General features: G+C 40.4%; 2 protein-coding genes across 2 annotated transcripts; one reads left to right on the top strand and one right to left on the bottom strand.

The window, feature by feature from the left end:
- Nucleotides 1-434: 434 nt before the first annotated feature.
- Nucleotides 435-13676, bottom strand: sgpp2 (sphingosine-1-phosphate phosphatase 2). Its single transcript, XM_024276951.2, has 5 exons — nt 13248-13676; nt 11552-11713; nt 3850-4029; nt 1859-1948; nt 435-1194 (listed from the first exon to the last, which is right to left on the bottom strand). The coding sequence occupies exons 1-5, from the start codon at nt 13482-13484 to the stop codon at nt 649-651; spliced, it is 1215 nt and encodes a 404-aa protein (XP_024132719.2). The 5' UTR covers nt 13485-13676; the 3' UTR covers nt 435-648.
- A 4362-nt stretch (nt 13677-18038) lies between these two features.
- Nucleotides 18039-20595, top strand: LOC112149310 (E3 ubiquitin-protein ligase RNF182). The gene has a single exon (XM_024276952.2). The coding sequence runs from the start codon at nt 18580-18582 to the stop codon at nt 19348-19350; it is 771 nt and encodes a 256-aa protein (XP_024132720.1). The 5' UTR covers nt 18039-18579; the 3' UTR covers nt 19351-20595.
- Nucleotides 20596-22273: the final 1678 nt, after the last annotated feature.

Here is a 22273-nt window from a genome sequence, read left to right as displayed (position 1 = left end):
AACAAAAATCTTTACTTTTAAATAACTGTCCTGTCAGCAGCTGAGTAAACCAATGGAAACTAAAGGTGTTGGACAGATTTTACTGTTACAATATCTTTGAACATATAAGGTGTATTAAACTTCTATATACGAGGCTAAACTTTATTTATTAATTCTAATTACATACATTTCTTTTTGGAACAGCAAAAAGAAGTTTACATTTAAAAGCGAGTCTTTCGTTTCAGAAAGGAGCGGTCCTCAATCATTCCTGAAAATGTTCATCATGATCATGAATCCCCTGAAGCATGTGGAGTAACAGACCTCTAGTGTGTTGAAACTGTGGGGATTAAGGCAGGGTTTGTTGAGGTTTAGTTAAACTGGTTTTAGTCATAATTGGGGGATTAACTTGTCAAGTTTAGGGAGGAGTTCTGCTGAAAGAAGAGAAGACACTGAAACACCTTTTAATGTTTAATGAGAAACATATCCGGCCTTCAAAAATCTACAACGATGATCAACAATCAAACCTCTTCATGTGCAAAACTTCTTGATCTCAGTCACGGGTCAGTCACGGTTGTGAATCATTCCAACTGAGAAGTTCCACTTGTTGTCATTTCATGTGCAGTGAAATAAATACTGAGGTTCTTATTGTACAGACTCCTCCCGGTTGGGTCAAAGCAGCCCAAGCAGGAAAAAGGCTCTGTTGACCAATATGGAATTGACAAGTCCAACGACTGTGTATGTAGTAAACTTTGATGGCACCTCGATCTCTTTTCTCCTCCTAGCGTTGTCATCATTTTTGGGTACCTTGTACCATAAATATAGTATTTGTAGACTCAACTTTTTCATGATCTGCCGAGTTCCCACCAGTGCCACCACCCCCAGCAGAAATCTGCAAACCCCTCGCCCCACCGCCAGTGCGGTCATTGCTGGTAGGGGTACAGGCAGTATCCCTTCTGGCTCGAACGTCTGTCCGAGCTGCTCGTTCACCCAATATCCCACCGAGCAGCCGGCACACACTCCCAGAATGGTGGTGGTGTCTCCCCTGGTGGTGCTGTAATGGTCCAGTTCTGGGTAGGTGTAGCTGAGGAAGAGTAGCAGCGATAGCGCCACGACGGGGGAGATCGGGCTGGTCAGCTGGAAGCGGTCGAAGGCTTCCCAGTACGGGAAGGTTAGAAGAATGAGGACCGCAGAGATCAAAACGCCGCAAACTACATCCTGGAATCAAAAGAAACAACAGAGTTAATGTCAGAAACAGATTAAAAGGTGACAAACAGCTGACTGGATCTACAGATGAAAGCTTCAGAGCAAAATAAATATATATACTGTACATATATTTATTTTGCTACAAACTGGTTTGATGTTAGGGTCCTTAAAAAATCCCTAAAAAACACTACTTCCTGTGGACACTTTAACACAGGAAGTGTAATGTGTGTGTGTGCGTTTGTGTATATCTGTGTACATCTCTGTATGTGTATCTATTAGAGTATGTATTTCGGTCTGTGTGTGGCTCTGTGTTAATGTGTGTGTGTGCGTATATTTGTGTGTATGTGATTTACCAGTAGTTTGTGTTTGTCTTTCTGTAATAGTGTGTCTGGATCTGGGTGTCTCTGTGTGTGTTAGTTTGTGTGTATTTGTAGATGTGTGTAGCTGTCTATGTGTCTTTGTTAATGTATTTGTACTGTTATGTATTTCTGTCTGTGTGTTTGTGTATTTGTTTGTATATCTGTGTGTGTGTTACCAGTAGTTTGTGTTTGTGTCTCTCTGAAAGTGTGTGTGTATCTGCGTGTCTCTGTGTGTGTTAGTTTTGTGTCTGTGTGTGGGTCTCTGTTTGTGTATATCTGGTTGTCTGTGTGTGTTGTGGTTGCCAGTGTGGACTCACCAGAACCGAGTGCATTCCAGTGTAGAGACGACTCAAACAAACCAACGTCGACAGTGTTGTTGCGATCAGCAGACCCACTTCAAACGGGAACTGAGAAACAGAGAAACACATTTTAAGACTATCGATGAAATCTGCCGGTTCTAACACTAAAGAAAAGGTTCCTGATTTCTCTGGAACCTTCTTTGATTTTGGTTTTTGTCGTTGTCTTCCTCCTTCAACTTCCCTCATCATTCTCGGTGATTCACTCTGATTGGTCGACATCATCCCCTAACTGCTCATCTGTTCCTGCCCTTCTTCCCTCCCGTCTTTACCTATGGCAGCAGGTTCCATTGCCCCCTCCATTTGAAAAACAGTGAGAACAGAGACTTTGAAGCTTCATCACCTCCTCCACCCTCGCCTCCTACTCCCCCATCTCCTCCTCCCTGCCATACTCCCTCTGTCTGCTCCTCTTTTTAGGAGCTGGAAGCCTCTTTAGTGGGACTTCATGAAGAGAGGGGTTTTTCATGAATGGCCACAAAGGAAGGACAGTGGGGGGGGGGTCTGTGTGATGGACTGTGGTGACCTTTGACCCGTTTTAGGAGTGGGTCGTGTTGCCTGAAGGACTTGCGGCTCTTTAAAAGGGTCTGTGAAAGCCGTCCTCATCCGTGAATGTACACTCTCTTTTCTTTCAGAAGTTTTTTTCCAGAAGTTTGTCCTCTACTTTCAGTAACTGTCTTGGGTGTTGACCTCATCTTTGACCTTCAAAACTGTGAGCAAAATAAAACCATTAGACTAAAAACAGACCCTGCAGCTGCTGAAACCATCAGTAAACTTCTCCTTTCAGAGACATTTTGTCTAAACAAAATTGCACCATTGAGAGCCTTTGAGAGCTTTATTGACTTGGTGACAAAGTGGGGGGGCAAAGGGAGGAAGAGGAGGCTGGAGGTGGACAAGCAAACTGACAGTCATTGACTCAAGAGGATGAAGCAGTCACAGGGTGGGTGGAGTTAATGGTGACTGATGGGGTTTTCTGCCCCTCACACAGCAGGAGTCTGACAGACCCACTTGTTTTCCTGGTATTTTTCACAAGTTCTTCTTGCATTTTCTCACAATGGAGGACGCACTAAAGAATTTAAGATTAAAACGGTGTTTCAGAGAATTTCTATTTTCAAATCGTGATGAATCAGGGGCAGATGAAAGCCTGTTGTTTGAAAAAGTTCTCAGTTGTGACATAGCAATTGAAATGGGCGGGCCAAAGTCTCCCAGCTCCGCTCCAACTCTGCTACATTACCGATAATGTTAGCTTGGGCTTGTGAGAGGCTGTAAGCTAGTGGGAGAGAATGTAAGCAAAGGGATGATGGGATATCAGCAGAGGCTTACCTCTGCTCCAACTGTCCTACCTACAACAATCTGCAGCTGAAAACATTTTGCTTTTTGTAAAGAAATTGTACATTAAATTACCTTAACTTAGCTTAAAGCTAAGGAAAAACATGGAGCACTGAGGGACAGCAGGCATGAACGTGACAGCATTATGTGCTGCCTCGATTACTCTTTAGAGTATTAGTCTCTCTGCGGTTGTTAAACATCTGAATTTTGGTGAGTTACAGCCACAGCTGACCTCACTAAGTCCACGTAATCCACAGAATACTTTTTCGTTTTGGAAGTGCCCCCCAAAACAAGACATTATTGCACCTGTGTGATGTGAAGTGTTGAAGTGGGTCAAATCAAATCAAGGAGGGACATTCTCCCCCTATGAACTCAATCTGCTAAATGAACCCGAAGGCACCACAAACATAAAACTTCAGACCATTTCGGTTAGAGTTTTTGTTATTTTATCAAACATGCTTCATTGAACATGGATTTACCAAAAAGAAGTCAAACTAAGCATCAACTCCATGTAGACACAACCGCAGGAAGCCTTCACATCACTTATCACCAAAGTAAAAAGTATTTTTGGAATGACAGTTTTGACTACACTTTAATAGAACCCTTTGGTGACATCTCGATCTCACCTGTACTCTTGCTGGGGCGCTCAGCAGAAGGGTGAAAAAGATGGCGGTGGCTGCCATGGCGTGGGTGGAGGGAAGTCCGTACTCCGCATCCACGCGGGTCTCCAGCTTCACCACGGGCGGTGAGACGGGGCGAGGCAGCTTCAGCAGATCCTTCATCACCTGGCCGATGTACATCACCAGCTGAGGGAACAGGAACAGGGATCTTCACTCCATGTCCTAGCAAGATTCTAGTCTAAGCTTTCACTGTAGTGTGTTCAAATCTCCACTTATGGAGGCAAAATCGATGGTGATACACCATATCTGAATTATATTTGGTCCTAGAAAATTGATTGGTCATGATTGCAAAAAAAATACTTTAAACATCGAAAGACATGTATGTAGTTTTAGAGAAAGGTGTAAATAAAAATCATATGGCAAGAAAAAAAGTAAGAAATAAATCCATATTCTGAGAAAAACTGGGTATATGGACTTCACTGTGCTGCCATTAAAGGACAAAGGATCAAAACCTCAGCTGATGGCCTGTCTGACGCTGGAGGACACGAGTTTTTAACACAACACCAGCTCAGGGGGAAAGTCTGCGTCCAGCCGAATCTGCTGCCTATTCTCTGTCACAAAATCCGTGATGGCCCCTGGAGGGGCAGCCTGCTGCCGCTCCGGTTTATTTAAAGCTCTGCTTTGTATATTTAATGAAAGGCTGCGTTGGTGAGGAGCAGGGAGGCAGTGCAGTCGGATGGAGAGGGACACTAATGTGTGTGTTTAAGAGAGAAAACGGCGAGGCTGTTATTACCCTCTCTGCGGACGCTGTAATCAGGAAGAGCTCGTTACCATGACGATTGAGATTTAAAAATGCATCTATTGTTACTGTATGAGAGACACGCAGACCTGCCCTCGGGCAGAGACCGCCACATCAGTTACTTTCACCACTGAGACAGACAGCAGACCTATGCTCACTTTTAAAGATTTAAAAATCATCAGGAGAATCTCTTTGAAATCATTTTAAATAAAAATTAAAATTCCTATTAGTGAAATTCTAGTTAAATTATGTGTTTTTTGTAACAATATTAGTTATTTTATTTAAAATATAAGGTTTCCAACGAATTCTTAAAGCACTTTATGATGTTTTGGATTCATAGATTTGGTTGATACCTCAACACAGCAGAGAAATGTAAAATAATCAAAAATTGTGGATATTTTATTTCTGTGTTTTGTTAAAGTACCTGTTCAAAATCTAGGTTGTCTCAAAGTACAAACAAACTTTGTTTATAAATAGTTATGAGTCGGATCAGACCAAATTTCTAGTCATATTGTCTTAAATACATGTTGAGGAACATCAGAACTTCCTCCACATACAGAACGTTTTGCTGTCAGTGTCACCAGATGGGTTTTTGAATTAGTCTGTGTCTGAGTTTGAACAAAAACTGAATGAGCTCATTTCTGCAGTTTTATGAGCGGTGCTGTCCTAAGATCTGATTGTATTGATATTTTCTTAGTGTGAGTTTGTTAATAATTCTCCCGATGCTGCCGTTGGTCATGACTGAGAGCACAGACGCTAAAGGGAGCTGCTGCTGACTCTAATTTGATCCTTTTCTTTCCATAATTTCTATGCCTCCACCAGATGATCTGTAGGTTCTGATTAAAGCCTGTAGATCAAACAGCACTTTATGACAAATGTTTTTTTTTTTTTACTTAGCCTACATGTTATACTAACATTAGCTTCTGTCTGAGCTTAATGACCAGAGCTTCCAGTTATCTGCTCCTAACAACTTTTCATTTTAAGAATTTTATTCTGAAAAACATGCCACTCATATTGTTGGCAGATACTTTTGGTGTTCTTTTTAAACAGTAGTTGGGTCTGTGGACATCAGAACAGGAAAACTATTATGTGTTCTAAAACTTTTCTTTTTTATTATTAATGTTTATCATTTTGGAATTTTTATGACTGTTAAGCAAGTTGAGGCCAAAGAATAAATATTTTTTCCAATCAATCACTGCTAACTCTCATTCTCTGAGTGTGAAACTTGAACACGAGCATTTTCTAAAAACCACAAACCAGCTCTCTAAGAAAGTAACCCAGATATAACATAAAAAGATAAGATTAAAGCAAAAGTATTAATTTAACTGAAGCAGAAACACAAAAAATAAGAGTTTCTCTATTAACAATTCCTGTTTGGAAACAGATTAGAAATCTAACACAAGAAATCAATAAGATCAGACAAATCAAATCAGAAATCAAAGATGAAAAATCAATCAGATCAGAAATCAAAAAGGTTAGAAACCAGAAGTAAAATTAATTAGTTCTGAAATCCAAGATAAAAAACAATCAGATAAAAAATGAAACAGATCAGAAAACAAGCATAAAAATCAATGAGATTAGAAATCAAACAAGTTAGAAGGCAGACATAAAAAATTAATCAGTTCTGAAATCAAACAAAAAAATAAATCAGATCAGAAATAAAAAAAGATCAGAAACAAAACAGATGAGAAATCTAACATAAAGATCAATCATATCGATGATCAAACATAAAAAAAACAATCAGACTATAAATCTGTCAAATCATTTCAAGCCTTTCACAGAATCTCTTTCATAAATGCTGCCACCTAAATGCAATGTGACTAAAAACAATGCGTCATCCACTCAGTAGTGCTTGTGGTTTTAGTTTGGGGATGAACTCCCTTCATGATCACGTTGGTCTTTATCTTGAAGACCTGATCATACTTCAACAATAAACGTTAAACTGCTTTCATTACTGCTTTCAGTCTCCAGTTAAGCTGAGGGCTACTACAACCACAGACTGATTTATAGCTTTAGGGATCCAGTCAACCATTAACTTGTAACTCCTGTTCTTCTTTAAAAATGCAGGCAGTAAAAATGCATGTCTTTTGCCTACCGGCTCCTTATATCACCATGAATATCTTCAACAAATGAATAAACCTACATATGTGTTATAAAGAACACATAATAAAACTGACTCAAACTGTGACAATGCTTTTCCAGGAAGTCAGCCCAGCAGCTTATGAGTTTACAGATCTGTGGATGGCAGAAGGTCATTGTTTACAAGCTTTGACAGTTGTGAGCTTGTAACTGAGCTGGGATCCACACTAACGGAGGGTTCAGAAAGAGTCCACACTGTGAACACCCTCCACTGACGCTGCTCTCAGCATCCACACAAACATCACATTCAGCCGCCTCCAGGGAGGCCGATGCTCCACCGGATCATTGGTGCCTTTGTGATCCTCACATCAAAGCAGCTGACCCAAGGACAGACTGGACACATTAATGGAAGAGTTAAAGACCGTCTGACCTTGTGAGAAACTATATTGATCAAGGCCAAAGAAGCTCCAGACTTTGCCCTGTCAATATGTGGACCAGACTGAGTGGTATTGAGTGTCAATGCATCAAGAATGGGGAACGGCTACAGTCATTTTTCTGTCCACAGATATTTTTTCATTTGTAAAATCAATATCTGGTTAGTTTCCCTGAATGATCATTTTAGAAAAGTTATGTAATTGAAAACTGCTTCAAATAAAGAAGCAAACCGTGTATCTAAGTAGAAAACAATAAGTATGAACGTGTATTTTAGCTTTACTGACAGAATAACAAACAAACCTACCGACATTCAATATATTAGAAGTCCTGGATAAACCTAGGAGAGTAATGTAAACTGATGACCCCAGTAGAAATGTCTGGATGTGAAAGTGAGCTTTCACTTTTCCCACTGAAATCATGACAGAAAAGATAAGAGACCTCTGATGTTTTCTACTAGAAATAACCAATTTGTGCTTATAAAGATGAACTAACGTGAAAAAATAATCTGGTCACCAACACAAGTCTGGGAATTAGTTAGTTGAATCACAGACTGTATAATCACTGGGCAGAACGACCACTTCCCCCTCACGTTCCAAATAAGTAGTGCTGTCACAAACGATTATTTTAATAGTCGACTAATCACCAATTATTTTTTCCGTTTAGTCGACTAATCAGGCCATTGGCAAACTGGATGTAAAACACACATCTTAACCATCATTAGCTTTAAACTAACTAAAAACTAGATAGAAAACATTGCCTGCGAAAATGTTAGTGTGAATGCTGTAAGCTGAATTTGGCCGCTAAAGATGCTAGTGCTGATAGCAGAAAATGCTGAAGTAGATAGCTGAAATCGATGAAGCTGATAGCCAGCTTAAATATTAGTTAAATGCCAAATTAGTCTAAAAAAACGGAAAAATGCTAAAGTCAGCACAAAAACAACTAGAATGCAGCTGAAATATTAGCTAAACTCCAAAATAGCCTTAAAAACAAAACAAATAGCCAAAATAGCTCGCATGTTTCTGAAATATATAGCTAAACTCCAAAATAGCCTTAAAAACAAAACAAAAACAAAAAGCTAAATTAGCCAAAATAGCTAGCATGTAGCTGAAATATTAGCTAAACTCCAAAATAGCCTTAAAAACAAAACAAAAACAAAAAAACTAAATAGGCCAAAATAGCTAGCATGTAGCTGAAATATTAGCTAGACTCCAAATAGCCTAAAAAACAAAAAAAGCCTATGTTGACCAAAATAGCTAGCATGCAGCTAAAAGTTAAACTACAAAATAGCCTAAAAACAAAAAAGCCTAAATTAGCCAAAACAGCTAGCATGTAGCTGAAATATTAGCTAAACACCAAAATAGCCTAAAAAAACAAAAAAGGATAAATTAGTCAAAGTACCTAGCATGCAGCTGAAATATAGCTCCAAAATACCCTAATAAATCTTAGTAAATGCCAACGGAGTGCAAGAAGCTAGCAGAATGTCAATATAACTTCTAAGTTTTCTGCATTCCCACCCCATATAATATAAAGTAACCACTAATCGACTATTAAATTAGTCGTCGACTTTTTTAAAAATCGATTAGTCGTCGATTAGTCGACTAATTATGGCAAGTAGGAAGTACCTGCAGGCTCCAAAAAGCCAAAATCCCATTGACTTCTATTGAGAAATAAACAGCTATTACTCAGTTATTCTAATGGTCAGAATAACAATTCTTGTTCTGGCATATTCTTCTTAACATTTTATCGCTAATCCTAATTTTTGATACATTTTCTTTATCACAAGTTATTCAAGTTATAAACTGACAGATCAGATGTCTCCGTAAAAGCGTGTGGTGCCCCCTGGCCCACTTCGAATGTTTGATTAATAGATTCTTCAGAGCTGCTTTAAGTGTGGACTTTGAACAAGCTCACTCATGATTGTAGTTGCCCTAAAAACGGGAATCGGACCAATGACTGTCTTCTGGCTCCAAATGATGGCGCCCGAAATGCAGAAAAAAATCATTGACAGATTTGGCCTTATTTGGCGAAAGCCCGCGGTAAGGTATTGTCTATGTGTGACGTCAACACTTCGCTTCATCCGGTGATAATATGTCTATCGAACATTAAAATTTGAAATTTCCCATTGACTCCAATATAAAAATTCATTGGTTTTTCACAAACAAATTAATATATTTACAGTGCGGATTCAATTATTTTTGATGATTAATAATACTTTCTTATTTTACTTATATATGCAGTATTTTTTTTTTTCATCTGAAACTTATGCATTAGAAGGGGCATTGCCTTGATTGACAGCTGGGACATCAGCATCAAAACCGGATGTCAACCTTTATTTTGTCCCACCCAACTGCAATTTCCTGAATGTGAGGGGGGGCGAGTAAATTCTGGTGAACTTCCGGCTTTGTTGTGCCATTGTGGGAAGACTTGGGAGGTCAGTTTCAAACTAAATTCTGGCTGTTACTCCAAAGAAATTATATTTGCAAATGAAAAACAAAACAATTTTCCCACTGAAATAACTAACCCCAACAATTCACAACTGTCAGGCACAGTGGTGGAGTGGTGATGATCTGGGCTTCTTTATACAGCCGCATGATCCAGGCTGGTCTTTTTGGGGATCCAACAATAAAGCAGATGAAACCAACATCCCCTGTGTTAGGATGTGTTGGGCTGCAATAGTTGTGTCATCACCTACTATGAGTTTCGATTAGGACAAAGTGTGTCATTGTTGCTCCATCTCTTTCTAAAACCCAACAGATAGAAATGAGGCTGCAGCATCCTATTTCCTCAGACAGACCGGAAGGTTTCAACTGTCAACATGGAGCAACTTGTATCTGCTGCAGTCTCCTGTCAAAATAGAATGAAAGCAAAGCTCTGTGGTGTCTGGTGCTATATTTATGTTTGAAGCCCAGACTAAAAGAATAAAATCCTTTGAAAATCTTTTTTTCCCCTCAATGCTTTTATTCTGTAGCAAAATTACATTTATCGTCATGTTTGATGCAGTGTCTAATTCAGGGGGTCTGCAACCTTTAAAATTAAAAGACTCATTCAGCCCACTTTGTTATGGACCTATCGAGAACATCCTAAATACATTTTACTTATGCATTTGTGGCCAATTATTTATAAAATAGAGTTTTGGATATTTATAATAACTTTTTTTTGTTAAATATATACATGTAAATGCAAGAACTTTGTTTCTGATCAGCAACTAGACACCGCTGTTCAGCTGATCAGATTATATCCTTTAAGTTCATTCTAATAATAAACTACTGACAGTAGATTCAACCAACTAAAACAGGATCACCAGAGTTGAAATATCTAAACATAAATGACTACACTTAACAAACTAAATCATTATTTACCCAAATTGTTTTCCGTTTTTCTTGAAAGCCAAAGAGTCTCAATGGGGTAAAGGAGCCACATGTGGCCCTGGAGTTTCAGTTAGGAGACCCCTGCTCTGTGCCAACTAAATATGACCGTTTACCATCATAATCATTATAAGTTTAAGATTTAATAAATTGATATCTTGCAACACAGTAAACCAGGTACTCATGGTTTATGTAGTCTATGTCAACCAAAATCATTCTAAGGTGCTGGTTGATGAAGTGACATTCGTGTGTCCATTCACACACAAATACAGTTACACACAAACACGCACACACACACAGGCAGAAGGAGACAGACCAAAAGCTCTGTCCAAACGTCAATAAAACTGGGTAGGGGAGAAGGGTGGAGTAAAGCTAGTAATGTCTAACTAGAGGGAGGGACTGAGAGTGTTTGCAAGGCGACATGGAGAGCATGGGCATGTGTGTGTTGGCGTTTATGTGAGCATCTGAAAGGAATTCACATGGGGGCATGGTGCAGCCAGGATTCCAGAAGAATGCTATCTCCTTCCCTGCGGGGACAGACAAGGGGTTCAGACACAGGGCAGCCACCAAGCACCGAGGGCGAGGACACGAGGGCACAAAAACACTCCCCCCTCATCAGACACAGAGGACACACAGCTGTCGCAGTGTCCCTAAAAGTGACTCCCTCTAAGATCTTTCTGACATGTTTTCGCTCGCTCTGCGCCGGTGTCGGTCAGAATAAACATCTAAAACCGAGATGTCTACTACCAACCATCCGTCTGCGTCTGTGGCCTCTTGCCATGTCAAAGGCCCAGGTCAAGCTGGCCCCCGTGTCCCCCTAGGCCCCGCATGGGATATATGGAGCACGTTGTCAGGGAAAAGGTCACTGGAAGTGTGAGAGGGATGAAAGGAGGTTGAAAGGTGACGGAGAGGAGCGGAGAGAAGAGGGGTGGCATTGTCAGGGAGATGGACATCAGGCTGAGGATTAGCACGTGAGCGTGCTGAGGTGGACCAACGCACACACAAAACCCTGTTCTCCATCTGGACTTACGGTCCACATGTTGATGAGGCGGCGGCAGAGGAAGGGGTCCAGGCTCCAGTGGATGCAGGGCAGACAGGTGATGTAAAAGATCTCGTGACCTAAGCTAGCTGACAACAGGAAGAGGAAGTGCAGCAGCCAGTTCCTCACCTCATACTGAGGCCTGCTGCGGTCCTGCACAGAGGAAACACATATGAATGCAAAACAGATGCAGGGCATAGAGACTTTCAGATGTGAAGTTACATGTAAACTCTGAAAAATGATACAAAAGATGAAAACAAGGATCTTAAATCTATAACTGACATGAACTTCAGCAGAATCACATTTTAGAATTTCTCAATCCAACCCTAGACAGACATTCACACTGTGAATATGTGCTATATGTTCATTCATTGTGAATCTTCTTTCAAATATATATTTATTTAGAACTTGTTGGCCTACTCAGTGCATGGAATTTCATAAACAAGAAACGTTTGCAGTGTTGTGTCAGTGGCGTAATACTCTCTGCTCAAACCAGTGAAAGTTGATGGGAAGGGTGAGTCAAAAGGTGAACAACAGCACAAACTAAAAGCATTTTTGGAAGCATTTCTTCAAAGTCCAGGAGTTTTCAGTGTTTCCTCTCAAACGGATTAACCATCTATAACAGGGGTCTGCAACCTGAGGCTCCAGAGCCACATGTGGCTCTCAGACCACTCCTCTGCGGCTCTCTGGGTGAAGACAATTAAAATGTTTTCACTTTAAAAAGCAGCCTATTTTCTGACTATGAGGTACATTCATCAAAACAGTCAAACTTTATTCAAATCATTCAAAAACCATTTGAAGAATTGTACGTATGGCTCCTGACTACGGTACCCATAATCCTCCAACAATCCATCAAGCGTTACAGCTTCATAGTTGTACTAAGACATGGACGCACAACCAGGATTCACACAATTATAAATTATGTTTCAAGGGTTTTAATTGTGCCACATGGTCCAAAACCACAGTAAGAGTCACTAATTAGCTCTAAAATAATTTGATATCAAGTTTATGAATTTCCAAAATTACTATAAAATAAACTGTATATACTATTTTTTTTATTACTGCTGCTGACTTGAAACTACATAGAACAACATTTGCTGCAGTGAGATGATCATATGTCTTTTATTTTGAAAGGAAGTCGTGTCAAAAGTTGTAACCTATTTCAAATCTGGAAAAAGTGATATTTTTCTCATAGATTTATGCTTTATTCGTGCACAAAAACACAATCCTTTATTGATATTTATAAAAACAGTTTAACAAAAATGACACAAATACAAAAAGGAGTGTCTTATTTTTGTAAGACTTTGTGGATCCCGCTGATTGTTGAGAAATTGACTCGATTGACTCTTATGTTGAAGGTTGCAGACCCCTGATCTATAAGATTGATGGAACATTTTAAGTAGTTTCCTCATTTATTTGTAATTTTAGACATTTGTGCCCAGTTTGTTTCTAATAGAAAGTTGGTGAGGAAGCAGAACAAGCCCCGCTGAGCTCGTCACGCTGCAGGTGAAACCCGGCAGGTGGACCCAGACAAACGGGAAAAGCCAGTCACTGCAGCTCAATCTGAACCCATCGGATCAGAGCAGAACAGCATGAACAGGGAAGCAGACCAGGTTCTGATCTGTTGCTGCTGCAATAGGAGTTTAAAAATAAAGTAAAAGTTTCTTCCTTCAGCCCGATCACTCACTGTAGGACTCCCGGCTCCGTTCCCGGTGTGTTTATAGTTGCAGTTCCGGTCCTGGTGGTCCCACCTTGCCCTCAGGTGTCCCCGTGCAGTCTCCCCGTTGATGTGGGTTCCGTTCGGAACAGCTGTCCCCTTCCCTCCGCCGGGAGGATGCGGGGCTCCAACGAGGAAGAGCCCGCAGCGTCTCTGAAACCGGGCCACGAGCTCCGGGTCCTGCAGGAAATCCCAGAGCTCCCGCATCTCAGGTGAACCGGCCGAAACGGTAAGAACGGTGTCGAACGGGGGCGGGCAGACTCTGCAGCAAGTCTCCAGATCAGGTAAATGCTCTGAGGTCGTTCCGGTAGGAACCGACGCATCCCACGTCCAGGTGCGGCTGGTGCGTGTCACAGGTGAGCGCAGAGGGGCGGGGCTAATGCAAACCTGGATAGGTAGTGACGGATTGTAGTTTGTTTATACAACCTTTACACTGGGAGGGGATCTGATAAATTGTTGTGCTGGTCAAAACAGAACAGATCTGAGCTTTGAGCTTTTATTCTCTTTAATAAATGAAGGTTTGACCATCATTGACTTAGAGGGTTCAGTATTGTCCAACACAATAGATAGATAGATAGATAGACTTTATTGTCTGTTCAATGAACAGAAATTCATCTTTCAACACGGTATAAGACAATAAAATTGATTCAATTGATAAAAGTTAAAAAAGCTAAAAAGTTAATAAATATATAGAAAATCAAAAGTCATAGAGATCCTAAAACTCACATAATTCACCATCCACATACATCATTTCAAAATCCACCTGTTAGCCCAATTTGATTCATTTCATTCATGATTCACGTTTTCTCCATCAAACCAGAGAACCCTTCATCCCCTTTGACTCTGACATTTCTCTCACCAGGACATGTTTCATCAAGTCAAGAATCAAAGTCTTTAAAATCAAACTCTATAAAATGTTTAAAATGTTATTGGCTGTTTTAACTGATAAATACTAGGGTATAATAATTAAATGATCAACCTGTGAATTAGTTTCTATCCCTATGATCCAATCAGATTGATCTGAGTTAGAATTGAATAAATGTAATAATTTCAAAAATTATTTCAAAATAGGACAAATCAAAAATCAATCTTAGAAAATATCATTGGATTGAGACACGTTAAGCTTAATGTACTATAATGTGAAAATGACCAATTACCATCACAGCGGACAAGACATAAGTGATTAAACAAAAAATGATCAGTCCATACAGTCCAATAAATTGGAACACTAAAGACATGACCATACAGTGTGGTAGAATAATTCAGAGATGTTGTGTTTGTTATTTTGACTTTATGAAACTAACGTGAGAATGGATCGATCCTTAATTCTTGTTTATTTGAACACATAAGTAGTTAATACTTGATTATCTTGTAACAAGGAATTTGGAAAACTTCATCTGCTTTATTTAGTACCAGGTATTTATCTCTGAGTCACATTTTTGACAAAAGATGTCCTGATTGATTTTAGGTCAGTGAATCGTATCGAATCGGATTGTTCAAAAGAACCAAAATCAACTGTGAATCCTCTAATAAAAGCTTTTGAACCTCAGATTGGAGTAAGCAACGCTCTCAGATCCCCAAAACCATACATTGATCCAGAACATATGATGTTTGATTAAATAATTTAAGAATCAGAAACATAGTTTTGCTCTCTCTCAGACTTCCATGAGAAATTGTTGTATTTTGTCCATCCATGCAGCTTCTTTACATGCAGACCCTGATTTGTGAGACACCTCCAGTCCCTTTTCTTTCTGTGACTATTTCTAGCTGCAGGAACAGTAAAATGTGCTCATTACGTGTTTTATCAGCATAAAACTTTAACCCTCCGTCAGTGAAGGCTCTTATCAGGAAGTGTGACCAACATATCACCATGTTTATAACTCACATTGTTCTGAGCATGTGCAGCAGAGCCATGAAGCTGACAGACAGTCATGCTTTTGTCTGCCAACTTGTATCAAAATTCTATAATCTGGAAGAACTTTTAGATTGTCTGGTTTAGTTAACATGTTAATTTTGTTCTTGTTTCAGTCAAGGTTTTATTGGATCTGTCAGGTGATCTTAAGAATTTGTGCCTGATTGTCTTTTGTCCAGATTTCCTCAAACACAACACCACTGGCTGAGTCCTCACAGGTGTTTCTGCACACTTCAAAACTTCATCGACTGCTTCTGTCTCTGGTCCTCTGCCAGAGGCCTGGGAGCTTGAGGGTTCTGTACAGGATCTTAGCTGCTCCTAGCACTGCACTTTTCTGGACTGAGATGTTTAAGGTTTATACATTGTTTGTCACAGAGAACGAGACAAAGTGAGTGTGACATCAACCATGGAAAATGACTTACTTCCAGCTCCAACCAAAGTCAATTCAATCGCCATTTTTTTTTTTTTTTAAATGGAGCCAGACATTTCAGTAGTGATTGGTCTGAGTCAACATTTCTATGGCAACCACTCTCACCATTCAGGAGGGAGCATGTTGGGAGGCCACACCCCTACAACTTGATTGTTTGATGTAGGTGCTAGCAGGCTCCACCTACTTTTGTTGATGCATCTGATTGGTTAGTTTATAACTTGAACTACTGAAAATATATAATCAAAAATAGGATCATCAAGAACATTTAAAGGGGCCATACCATGATTTTCTTAAACCTTTAAGTGTAAACTATATCCATATATTTGATACCTTTGGAACACTAAAAAACAAATTATGAAATATGAGTGATTTTTGTGAACTATTTTCATACTCTGAAGGAAAACAACTCGACCAACCCATTTCATGATGTCATCCTAGAACCGTCCTCTTTAGCGTGTTTCCCATGAAAAAAACAATCACATTTTTTAAAATTATTGATGTAAATACTGTGTACTGAGTGTTTATTCCCAAAATTTGGCTCAGACAGAATGGTGATGGCTAATAGGTTCATTTTGCTGTAAAATTCAGTTAAAAATTCAGATAACACCAGATGAACATTTTTAGGAGTTATTGAAATGATCGGAACATTTTTCTGATTTATACTGGTGGTGAACATTTCTTTTCTCTTTAGGCTTCATAAATCTCTGTATCAAAAATACTTTTCACCCGCACCTTTCACCCATTTCCTGGTTTCTCCAGTTTCTCATGTACTTTCTTCTTGATGTTGCTATTTTGGTACTGCCCCATCCACCACAACAGCTTTCCTCTGTTTTTTATACAACCTCTGCTGGGTTCTCCATCACCATTCTGTCCCTTTGTATCTGGAAGTCAAGTCAACCTTCCACAGTATAGATACAAATTCACTTACAGACACAATCCTCCATAGGAGCCTCCAATAGGAGCTCAGGCCTGGGGTCAGCCGGTCTGAGATGCCCAAAAAAGTCCTGAGACACTTCTGTGGGTCTGAGTTCAAGTCAGTGAGGTGACAGACTCACCAGACCCAACAGATGCACTCAGAGAATTGTTTGATTTGATTACAAATAAATTGTAAATTTAAAATACTTTATTTATCCCACAAACAGAACAGAAAACAGGAGATCTGACAGGTTGTATTTATTTGTTCACACAAATTCAGCCGTGAAGGAATTTCTGGATTATTTAAGATATAATGTAATCTCATGGGAATAAAACTGGTTTGAAAGTCAATTAACCAGGACTTTTTTAAATACGTTAAAGTTTTTAGGGTAATTCTTGTTGATTTGTTTTGTTATAATAAAAGTGATAAAATGAGTCTTATTGTTTCAGTTAATTTGGAAATAGTTGAATGAAAATCATAATGAAAAGATGACTAATTTTGGGCAGTATTTTAGTTGGCCCAATACTTTACATCATCATTTGTGTTTTTGTTTTCTGCACTTTTCTTTTTTCATAGAGTCAATGAGAATGTGGTCTTTGTGTGGTTTATGTGGTGCATATTCACATTGTTGCACATCAAAAGTACTTAGTTCAACTTTGACTAGTTAAAATTAGGTATTTTGGTCTTACAAGTATTTCAGAACTCAAGCTAAAGTAGAAAGTTGTACGTGCAACATGAGTGCTTTTCCACACAATCATTCGTTTGTTATTCTCCATTTATGTTTGGATTTGTGTTCTCTGAGTCACAGCAGTTTACTTTCCTGCAACCATTCTCAATGCTTCAGGCGTCTTCTGTGTTTGACATGTATGACACTACAACAGACTTCTCAGGGTGACACCACCTTCAGGCTCCAGCAGCCCTATGACCCCGAAAGAGATTCAACAGGTTTGGAAAATTGATGGATCACAGAAAACGTTTCTGGATCACCAGGGCAGGTTATATTAAATAAACAACTAAGGCTATTATTGCCTATGATAGAAGACGATTTGACTCAACAAGCCTAACGAACACACAGCCACCGAAACAGTAAAAATGTTTGCCTTGAAGTATAATTATAAATAAAGGAGATACATTAAACTGATACTGTGTATGTTTGAGTTCCAAGATGAATTGTTTTCTCTTATCTAAAGTCCCAGAAGGATATGAGGATTTTCCTGTTTATGGAGTTATGTGGGTTTTTAGTTCTACAACTCCACACTGCAGTTCAATGGTTCACCATCCAATAATTGAAAGGAATGGGAATAAAACCTGACCTGTCTTTGTATTTTATTAAATCAATATGCATTTCCATGCAATTTTATGCTTTAGGGAATCTCTGAACAAACAACAAAGTTGATAAAAAAAAGAATTGTTGCTCTGCTCTACAGTGATTCCATCCCACCTGTAAACAAGATGAGAGAACCAGCTCCACCCTGTCCACATCCAGGATCTGTCTGGAACCATGAAGGGTGCTGAAGTCAGTTTGCTCCTGACCTTGAAGATGAGTGCTTCCGGTTTTCTGTTGCATTGATCTCCCTCCTTCTCTCCCCGAATGTGAATGAAACGTGAATGTGCTGCAGTCATGATGTCATGAGTTCGTCTGTGTTTATTTCACGGTTGCAGTCGGGGACTTTTCTGTCTCGTTTTGTGGGGGGAAACAGGGACCCGCCGCCCTCCAGCTGACCACATGCGCGCATCCTGCTGCGCGCGGCGGCTCTGGGAGCAGCAACAACAACAAGCTCCATCTTTCTTCCTCGGGACTCTCGGAGGCGGCTCGTCATCAGTGCGTGACCGTGGGATGCTCGGGCAGCTCCCACAGCGGAATCACAATTACATCATCTTTTCCCACGCAGCCGAGCCCGAGAGGAGCTGTGCGGATCTGCGCTCCTGCGCGGCGCGGAGCGCTGAAGGAGCGATGGCGCTTCGGTGAGGCGGTGGGAGGGGAGACGTGTTCCGTCATCAGCATCTGTCCGCCTGCTCCCTTTGTGTTCACCGGAGAATGTGAATGGCGAAAGATGACATGGCAGAGGTAGAGTTACCATCCAGCGGAGCGGACCCCCCCGGCGAGGCCTCCTCTGCGTTTCCCTACGAGGAGTACGAATGCAAAATCTGCTACAATTACTTCGACCTTGACCGGCGGGCTCCGAAGATCCTGGAGTGCCTGCACACCTTCTGCGAGGAGTGCCTGAACACGCTTCACCTCCGGGAGGAGCGGCCATGGCGCATCAGCTGCCCCGTCTGCCGCCACCGGACCCCCGTGCCGGATTACCGGATCCAGAACCTGCCCAACAACACCAAGGTGACGGAGGATTTTCCGCTCTACATTGACTCGGACCCCCTCCCGCAGGACGCTCTGCCGCCGTTCCCTCCCCCGATGCACCCAGCCCTCGTCGCCCTCCGCCGCGAGGAGGCTTCGGGGGCGTCCAGCGTCAGCCAGGCGACCCCGTCCACCACCGTGTCCACGGCCACCACCCTCTCCCAGGACTCGGTCCGCTACGACAGCTGTCAGAGCTGCAAGCGCGTGGCGCTGACCACCGGCTGCGTGTGCGTGATCTTCTCCTTCCTGTCCATGCTGGTGCTGCTCTTCATGGGCCTGATCTTCGTGCACAGCCACAGCATCCCGCCGTCTCCGGCGGGGCCCATCTGCTTGTCGGTGGCCAGCATCCTGGCCATGTTCTCGGTGGTCGTCACGTGGCTCATCTGCTGGCTCAAGTACAGACCGGATCACGAGACGGGCCGCGCGTCCGCCACCGGGAGCTCCCGGAGGAACGCCTGACAGGCAGGGATCCCGGATCCCTTTACTTTTCCAGGGAGAAATCTCGCCTAAAATGGCCTTTTTAACCTGTAAAGCAAGCAAACACCTGAAGGCCTTCATGGGGGTTTGGAGAGCGAACATCCTTGATAATCATTTCCTGAACTTATGCACTTGACCTGAAGAGATCTGCACCTTGAAGTTCAGGCTCTGGCCTTGTTGCAGGTCAGCTGGTTTGTTTAGATGACTGAATGTGAAGTGCTCAGTCCCCCTCTAAACTAATATGCATTCCCCATTGTGCTTCTGTATCTGTCACTCATAGCACTAATGTACAGAACATCCTCACCTTTCAGTTTCTGGATGGGTTTGAATCACACTTGTGTAAATAGTTAGCTGATGTTCATGATTCATGGTTTAGCGTCATCCCTTTGACTGTTATCACCACCACTGAAAGCTGCACTTCTCCAAGTAGCTTTTTGGATTGTTTCTGCCACTTTAGTGCACACCTGAGAGGTTCTTCTTATTCATGGTCCTTACTGTGCCTCTACTTCCTAATGAAGTGAAGCTGCTGTCACCATGGAAGTCCTGCAGGCCTGCAGCCATTCATCTCACTTCCTGTCCTTTTATTTTGAAATGTGCAGAAACCTGATACATCTTTTTCCCCTTCCATTTGACTACATGAAAAGATTCCAACTTCAGCTGCTTCAGAGTATGTTGCTTGTCTTCCTTTGAATGAATGAGCATCACACGTTCAGTACCAGCAGCAGCTCACTCTCCTCTCAACACCTGCGTGGTCCGAAGATGCTGAGCAAGCGGAACATCTTTGCTGAAGCAATCTGAAACACTTGTAGAGCAGCAACGACAAGATCAGCATCCAGACAAAAGCCTGAAAACTTTTTAATGGCGGAAAATTTCCAAGACTTTCATTTTGAAAATACCAAAGTGATGGTTGTTTTTTTTGTACCTGCTTCCCCTGTGCACTTGCAATAGAAAAAGCTTCTTATTGTCTCACCTGAACGCTTCAATCATCAACCTTTAGCAGGTTGAATATGATGCACTTTCACCCTCTTATTTTGTCTGTAGGGGGGTTAACCTTTGACCCGTGTCAGTGTATTTATTTATTCAGAGGACCAAGACAATGTTGTTGTTTATTTTTCTTTTTTTTGATGGTTGTAGTTGGAGTACCAAATGTATTTGCACAAAGAAATGTTGCATATGTGCTGTTTTACATATAGACACATTTCAGGAATAAAGCAAACGTGATTCCCGCTGGTGTCCATCATTTGAACCAGCAGCTGATGCTGAACTCTCTTACATAATCACCCCCACCCACATCCTCACAAACTGATTCTGATCCAACTTGACACTGCTGTGCATCCAATGCGCCCCCTACTGGATTACATCGATCATTACATCATAATAAAAAAAAATCCATCAGTCATTTTTCCTCACATTTGCATTTCTGCTGAATGTCTTAAGCAAACTTCTTGAAGCCTCAAGCTGATTAAGAGCAAACAGTTTTTCAGCGCAGACAGGATGCTAACCGCCTTCACATGACAAACCGGGATTTGTCAGACATGTTCACAGAAGGTTTCTTTTAGTTGGTATAAAGGAAACCATTCAGGAACAAGACTTTTTCCCTCCTTACATGAACATTTGAACAGATGAAAGTGGAAACTTACTATTCTGTGACACATATCTGGCTGTGCAGCTTCAGCTTTTAGACACTTTCCACTCAGACCCTCAGAACACTGAAAAGTCTGATTATTAAACCGCAGAATCGGCTTTAATTCAAACTTGACTGAGCTGCTGACTTTCTTTCTGGAAACAAGTTTAAAGTCATTTTGAAAAGACGTTTATTCATCTCATTGAATTCATTTCATGTCAAAATGTTTTTGTTAGTGTTGTCAGGTTAAAATATCATCCTGTTACTCTCGTGCCACATCGTGAAACCTCTCATGAAAGACAATCGAAGACAGACAAACTGTTAGATTAATAGTATTTATTGGGGTTTCATAATTAATCAACTGAATTGATGAATCAATTTATTTTCCAAGAATCCAAGTAGATTGATCTGTTTGAGACAAGTGGATATACAAAGAGACCTATAAATCAGAAAATAGTTTCATAATGAGATAAATCGCTAATCGATATTGTAACATAACATTTGGATTGAGGTTTATTTTATAAGTGACATCACAGTAGACGACACGTTACAGTCCAATGTGTGGAAACATTTAGAATTTTACATGTGGAAGAACAACAGAACTTTATCAAGCTTAAATGTGACTAGATTTGACATTAATTCTTGTTTACTTGTTTGTTTGTACATATATTTAATTTACCCTTCATTTTCTTGCAAGAAATACAAGGAATTTGGAAAAATTCACCTGCACTGTTCAGTTCCATGTATTTATCTCTGAGTACTGATGAACTTTTGGATAAAGATGTTCTGGATCAATTTTAGCTCAGTTAATCGGATCGTTCAAAATGAGTCAAGATCAACATGAATCGTATCAATTTAAAATTGTTGTTCAAAGAAAGCGTTACAATATTTAGCATGAAACAAATATTTATTTTGACAGAATAAATCTAAAGCTGATGATCTTAAGTATAGAATTTTGGTTTGAAAGTGTTAAACTGTTTGAAAACCTTATATCACGTGACAATTTGACCACATTTAGACAATTTCTCTGTGTATTTATCACAAATAAAAGCACGTGTGACTTGAAGGTATTTTTTGATGCTCGGTTTAAGTGTAAATATTAAATATATTCTCTAATATTAGAAATTTTAATATTATTTTAAACAAAGTCCAGTCACATCCTGGTAGGACATGTTTTATTTATGATCACAAATGTGATGTAAATGCAGAATATATAGAAATAAATGTCTAAATGTTGTCAAATCATTTCAGTGAGGAGAATTTTTACATTTTGAATCTCAA

Source organism: Oryzias melastigma, linkage group LG13, assembly GCF_002922805.2.
Source record: "Oryzias melastigma strain HK-1 linkage group LG13, ASM292280v2, whole genome shotgun sequence".
Classification (NCBI taxonomy): Eukaryota; Metazoa; Chordata; class Actinopteri; order Beloniformes; family Adrianichthyidae; genus Oryzias; species Oryzias melastigma.
Note: the sequence above shows the minus strand (reverse complement) of the source record. Positions and strands in the feature narration are given on the sequence as shown.